The following is a 7,050-nucleotide window of genomic DNA, read 5'->3' on the forward strand; positions in this document are numbered from 1 at the left end:
TTCTTGCTCTGCTGTACCCACGAGAATCATGACCTTCACACATCTTCTATTTCGCAGATAGTCGCGAGAAGCTTAGCAGAGAAGGCTTGCAAACCCTATCACAACCTACGTGTGGTGATCGGTCATGCCAATTGCTCCATTCACTGATAATCAACTTTCCGAACACGGCGGAGGAACAATAGTGCTGGTATACTAGGACCTTTACTAGTGTTATCGAAAATTACAGCACGCATCCAATAAAGAGAGGTATTAGCTGAGTGTAACCTGGAGTTCCAGCCGAGGAATTTGAGCAAAGAGCAAGAATGCGTCTATCAAAACCTAGCAATTGATCAGGTGCTTTTGGAAAATACAAAGGAAGCCGATTATCTCTTCCTCAAAGAAGTTTTAAATCTCTACGGCGCCATGTTAGCTTTCAACGTTCGCTCCGTATCCCTCTTCAATCAAAAGGGAGTGAGATCACTACCTCTCAATCCCACTGGTGATTTTGGCATATGAAGTAAAATGCGAAAACTAGTCCTTGGTCAAGAGTTGGTCAAGAGTTGTGATATCAAACAACCATCTCTTTGTGTATCACGCTCAGCTACTACAGGGTCTGTGTCGGATGTGTTCTTGTATTCTTCACACCAAACTTAGAATATAGTCAGTGTTAGGGCAAAGGGCCCGCTGACAGAGGGGACAGGTGTTGTGACCATCGAGGAACCATCTTTCTATACACTGGCAGTGAAAGACATGACAGCACTGAAGGCAGTGTACCCTTTGTGTCTTCCTTACCATATCTAGACATATAGCGCTGGAACACTTAAAGCCTTAGCCAATTGAATCATCCTTGACAATATGGAATCCTTACCAGTCCACTGGATCAGGTTTTGCCAACAAAGGAGATTTTGCCGTTTGCCGTGATGCCCACCACACTCCGAGTTGTGTTACTGGGGCAGCATCCGTGAGATATCTTAGGCTCTTTCGCTGTGAGGAAGGGAATGAGAAGCCCTGTTGACTGCTAAGTGAGTTCCTATGCTGCATACCGCTAGCAAGGATTCTGGTTCTAAGTATAATCCTGAAGAAACCAAGGTCAGCACTCGTTAAGAGTACAATATAGCCATGGATGATATTCAGAATAAGAAAAGACGAAACGAGGTAGATCTGGCGTACATAACCGTCATGAAAATACATGCGAGACAGTAGAGGATGATATCCAGCGGTGGTGATTGAGTTGGATTCGCCTCACCCAGCTTTGCTTCCTGGGTGAGTCCCATGGTAGATATTGTCCAGGAGAAGTCCCGCCCAGTCCAACTCTTGTCATCTCAGGTGCTGTCCGCCTTTTCAATGAAACGTGGTTTTTCAACCTGCAATCATGACGTTCAGTCGAATCCGTCGGGAAAATGCGCGTTAGAAGCGTCGCTGCATTGAAAGTTGCTACTGGAAGTTGAAAAACGGGTTTATCCTTCTGAAACTTGTTAGCGACCAACGCTGAATTGCCGGTTTACCCCGCACATCACGCCACTTTAAATCATAACCGCCCGACAACACTTAGCAACCATGGAAAACTAAATTTCGGTTCTGGCCAGCTGATCGGTATAATATGGGCCCCTGACATAAATCGTCAGGCCTGATTGCTCTTGGGTGTTTCGTAATCGCGTTTAAGGAGTCTCATGTGACAGACAGTATCACCAGAACGTAGTGTTTAAGCAGTACATCAGGTTACTTTAAGCGATGTTTGAGCAAACTCTTAAGCTTTCGGAAGGTCTATGTTAATTCGACATTGGTTCAACCTACAGATCATGAGTTCAATACATGCTGCTCGCCTAGAATGTTGAGACTCAAATCAAGTCTGAGCGTTTGGAAACCCGCTGCCAAGGGCCTGCAGCAATGATTTGCAGGAGTTAGGAATTTGAAACACATAAACTAATATCTCAGTTTCGGGCCCTTCAGATGCCAACGATGTCTCAAGGTCCGCCAAGGCCGCAAAATCTAGCTTGAACATAGGAAAGCAACCCACGTACATCTTGGAATTGGTCGGCACTCTAACTGATTCCAAGATCAGTATATGTCTCGTTGAAAATCCGGAGCTCCTTCTATCAAAAAGAAATTCATCATTCTTGCAAAACCTTTCAGTCAGTATATTCTATTACTTCCTTCTCATCCTGCAGGAGTACCGCCGATAATCAGCTTTGCGAAACGGACTAGGATAATAACGGTCTCAATCTAATACTTGTAGTGCAATAATGCGAGATGCGAAAATCAGGATTTCGAGGATTCACTGAAGATATTAAAGCGATGACACCATGATTCAAATATTAAATATCAGTATATGGCCCATTGGCTTCCTACTTGGACTGCCCTTCTTGCTTACATATACCCATTATCTGGTCTTTAGGTACTTTGCAGCTCTGTGACGACGATCTTCTCACAGGTGGATCATCCTGCGTGCTGGAACGTCTGGTACGAGGTGTTCTTCATCAAGGACCGGGGATATCTTACGCTTTTAGTCCCACCGTAACTCTAGAGGGATCTTTATCCCTCTCATCCTGATGCTATAGCTGCCGGGCCTCTTCATTGCCCGCAACGTCTTCTATGCATGTTCTTTCCCTCTTCCGAGATGAGTATATGGAATTGAGCACACCAATATTCGATGAATTATGAAAGTTAACGAGAAGAATGAACTCAGCCCTTTTCCTCAGGGATTCTTTCAGATGATATGACGTCATTTCGTACTCATCCTGAATACATAATAGTGCTGTCATCAGGTTCAGGTTGGCGCTTAATAAACTAGGTGGTGTTGTTATCCTGAGCAGACTCTGGTATATTATAATTTGTCAGTCTGGCACTGTGAAGACTCTTGAGGTGTAATTCTCAACTGATTTCCCTCTTTTGAGCAATATCTGTTTGCCGACCTGTTGTTTTCTTCTTTTCCATTCCTTCGATCATTTTCCCGCGACAAGATTCAATGTCTTCGGCATGACATCTTTGCTCTATTTGGAGGTATAAATCGACTTTTTGGAGACTGTCTGCATCGAACGGCTTTTTAAACACTGCTTCTCCACATGGAGGCGTTGGATCGGTGGAAGATTGATCTGGCGTAGTTGTGTAGGAAGATTGCTCGATTATTTGTCGAGAGGCCTGGGCGCTCGCAGGCATGTAAGAGAACCGACAGTTCTCCGACATTCTTATCAAGGCTTTCTCTGACTGTTAAGCTTCAATATCCTAAAGTGGACTTCTTCAAAGTTTGCTGACTTTTCTGAAGTATTTAACGAAGGAGATTTCTTTACTGAAAAATTCGGCCTTTTTTCCGATCCACATGCCCCACTCGACAATGCGTGGATCATCGGACAAACAAAGCATTTTCGTGGTTGACATGTGATGCTGTAAAGTCTAAAACTGTTTCCAACGGGTCTAGCCCCGCTGGGGTAGATAGTGCGGTCTAGCCCATATAAGAATTCCTTATCAAGTAGGGCCGGAGCCGACAGCAAGGGCAGTTAGTCCGTCTGGTGATGAAAAATTCGCTTTGCGATTCTGAAGTGATGTGATGAATAGGGTGGCAAAAAGAACCATGGTTCATTACGTAACGTGATGGCCGAACCATGAAAATCCAAGACATTGACATATATATCCAAAAAGTCGGCGACCGTAATGGCTCATATGAACGACAATTAACAATGGCGCCCACTCAAGACCACAAGGACGTACAAGCATGGCTGGTCGGAAGCGGTGTCGCATTGCTTGCAGCCGCGGTACATCTGATCTGTTGTAGTTCAGAGGTATTACTTTGTTTTTTTTATTGTTCAGAGGGAAACATTAGGCTATATATATACAACGAGTTGGTTCTTCGTATAGAAATCTCGGGATTAATTCCGATGGTTCGGCTTGGTTCCTGATCTGCACCAGCCCCATATCACAACATGATCTTCCCCTATTCTCGCACCCACCGCCTTTGCGTACCGCGGCCCGTCTTGAGCTGTCATTGGGCCAATAGGGTCTCATCTTTTATTCAAGCCGTCCTCGCCCAGGTTCGGGTAGCCCTTCATGCATTAGCCTCAAGCCTCTTCTCTATTCCTCCACCCTGTTTTTCTCTGTCTTCAAGGGATTTCCATTTGACACTGCCCAACATGATCCAATCATCACAGCCTAGCTGGAGGGATAAGACCCTCTACAAAATTTACTTAGCCGAGGTAAGGAATACGCTGTATTTGCTCAAACGGGAACGGGGAAGGGGCAGGATTTGCCCATCAAGCTTCAAAGTATCATTTCGACTGTCATCTGCTAAATTCACCTAGTAGCTAGGAATTACTTTAGTAGTCAGGAATCGCCTAGTAGCTAGGAATTTGCCTAATACCTTAGATATCCCTATCATTCTCTACGCCTAGTCGTGTCGTCGCTCACCGGTCTCATACCTCTGAGTTCACCTCTCCTAAAGTCTGCCTAACCCGTGAGTGGCAAATGATCTTTGATGCCGAACGAGCTGCGTAGGATGCGTGATCATCCGTCTGTGATGTAACCTAAACAGGCCAGAAAGTTCAGTCGGCATTGCAATGGTATGCTGACTTGAGGAAGAATTCTATGCATTGCCGACTTGGCACATTCTCGCCAGACAGCACCATCGTTCATGCCCGAAAAGCTACAAGGCAGGGATGGAAAATGGAGATTGACCTCAGATGGTCAGAGGGGTCAGTACGAGACTTCATTGCCAATTACTCTGCTTTGTTTGTCTTCCTTGTGTATCTGCACCTTATCCATGCCCTTTGGGCTGTCGCCATGCCATAAGCCCATTCCGCCGACGCCACGAAGCCCTTAATGGAATGGATGGTCCCTGGACTCGCGAGCTAACTAGGATCGCGGACCTCTCGTGGAATGGAGTTTGTATGCGCGGCATGGGTCTACGCGTGGATTTCGTGGAGTGATTTGCTACTGTGCTTGGTGTCCACGCTGTCTATATATAGAAAATTCCCAACACTGAGGACACACTAATTACGCGACACTTTTGACTTACAAGTCCAAGCCTTGGCAAAAATTGTCCGCCAACATGGCATCCTCGATATTTTGGCCACGCACTCGAAAAGTCTTTCTCGCCCTCGTCATTTCGACATTCTGTCGCAATGCTCATTCGAACCCAGAACACTACCGCGCTTCCTGGCCTGCCGCGGTTCATGACCGCTGGGCAATGTTACGGGACGAGCGCGTGTCGCAAAGTTACTCAGTGGACACCATCCAGGGATGGGACGACGGCAGCGTCCAATGCGGAACGCCGGATGACAGCCAGCCAATGTGGTTCACTCAGGGCGGTTGCAGCCTTGCAAGCCAAGACATCACCTACGCCGACACGAGCGGCGATGTCACTGTCATCCGTACGGCCGCAAAGGGGGATCTTATCAAATTGACTTGCGACGACGTGTATTGTCCGATCCCAGCTCGAGTCGACTGTTATGAACAGCCGGGTATCTGCTCGTCCGATGAGTGGTGCATGATCGACATCCACGAGAGATGGGGTCCGTGGGCCATGGCCCGTGATGGATCTACTCCCCAATGGGAATACTGCTTCACTGCCGCCGATATCGTCGCGAACTCCACTGACGAGGCGTTGATCGCCAGCTATAATGCCGATTGCGTTGCCAGCACTGTCGGCGACTACGGCATCAAACTTGGACCCAAGACGGAAGCCTGGAAACCTGCGAGGGGCAGGTGCGTTTCATTCCGAAAGGAGGAGGAGAGCTGCATTGGCAACCCGCTCGAGTTTGGCCCTTTTGAACCCGACTTTGGTCTGAACTACGCCCGGGAAGAAAATGGTTGGCCGTTCCCTCGCCCGCTCGTTTGTGGACCTGGACTTACCTGCACGGGTGCTGAGTTTGAGGTCCGCCCATCGACCTGCGTGGTCCAACGGCCCGTCAATATATGCTTTGCTGGTCCGTGGTGGGATTCTACACAGTGTCCGAGAACGGAATCCGATGCCCCAAAAGGTGGCCTTACCATGAACCAGGCGGTGGAAGCTATTCGCAGGGCTATCCTGTTGTATCCGGGCGAGATTGCCTCTCCCGGAGAATGCGCCTACTGGAATCGCACCAGCAACGTCGGCGTGAGTGTGCTCGCTACGCAGCATAGGATCTACAACATAGTCGCTGCTCTGTGGCCGACCCAACTCTTCGATACAATACCTAGTTTCAACCAAGTTATGCAACTGATTCCGGATCCCAATCTTTACGGAAGTCCTTCGGATTGCGTCGCCCAAGCCGACGTTCCTGACTCGGACATCAACAAAGCTCTCGCTGGCGCGGCCACGCTTTCATCGCAACCTAACCAAGTGTGGTCGCTCGTTCACTTTTTGATGCACAACCAACAAGCTCCTCTGAGTCCTAAGCGCGTTGCTGCCTCTCGAGCACTCGCCGCTCACCTCTCGGAAAGCTTTTGGTGTGACGACTGTCGGGGCTTCTTCTCAGTTGGCATTATCGAGGTATACGGACTCCCACCTATGAGCTCAAATCCTGAAGACCATGCCCGGTGGTGGTGGTACGGCCACAACGTCGCTTCAGAACATGTTGCCACGACCCGTGGCGGCCACCCCTGGATCCATGAATTGGGGGAGCAAGGCGTTGCCTCGTTTCAAAACCCCTTCTTCATGACCTGGAGAGATGCTGTGGACATGTGGACATACAACGATTCTTAAACCAACCACTATCAGGGCGGTGTTTCCATCGGTGGTATTCATTTCTTAGTCTCAGTTAACTTGCCATACAACTCACAAAACTGTGCTATCATGAACGTGCCAGACGGGGTGGTCATCATGGGCAGAGGCGGCCAATCTGTACAAGAAGGCCGTGTGGTTAAGCGTTGTCGGAAGTGAGATATAATAAATACTTGGGCTTCCTAAGCAGCCGTACCTTTTAACTAGTAGCTCGAATTAATTACAACCGGAAAAGTAATGAATCAAGGCCCCTATCTATAGATATAATGTGTGATGCAGGAATACGATCATGCAATTCGAAAATCGGGATTGTTCGCCCTGGGGTTCAAGATGACAGCTTCAAATTCCCTATGTGCCGCCACACACAGACCTTTCATGTG

At 48.0% G+C, this 7,050-nt stretch overlaps 1 protein-coding gene across 1 annotated transcript; it reads left to right on the top strand.

Annotated features, from left to right (window-relative positions):
• Positions 1 to 5,017: 5,017 nt before the first annotated feature.
• Positions 5,018 to 6,652, top strand: N7509_006496 (uncharacterized protein; the record flags this gene model as incomplete). Its single annotated transcript, XM_056631133.1, has 1 exon — positions 5,018 to 6,652. One exon carries the CDS (start codon positions 5,018 to 5,020, stop codon positions 6,650 to 6,652), a length of 1,635 nt encoding a protein of 544 aa, XP_056488394.1.
• Between the last annotated feature and the right edge of the window lie 398 nt (positions 6,653 to 7,050).

This window comes from Penicillium cosmopolitanum, assembly GCF_028827165.1.
Source record: "Penicillium cosmopolitanum strain IBT 29677 chromosome Unknown utg000007l:1.0-333516.0:1.0-333752.0, whole genome shotgun sequence".
Classification (NCBI taxonomy): domain Eukaryota; kingdom Fungi; phylum Ascomycota; class Eurotiomycetes; order Eurotiales; family Aspergillaceae; genus Penicillium; species Penicillium cosmopolitanum.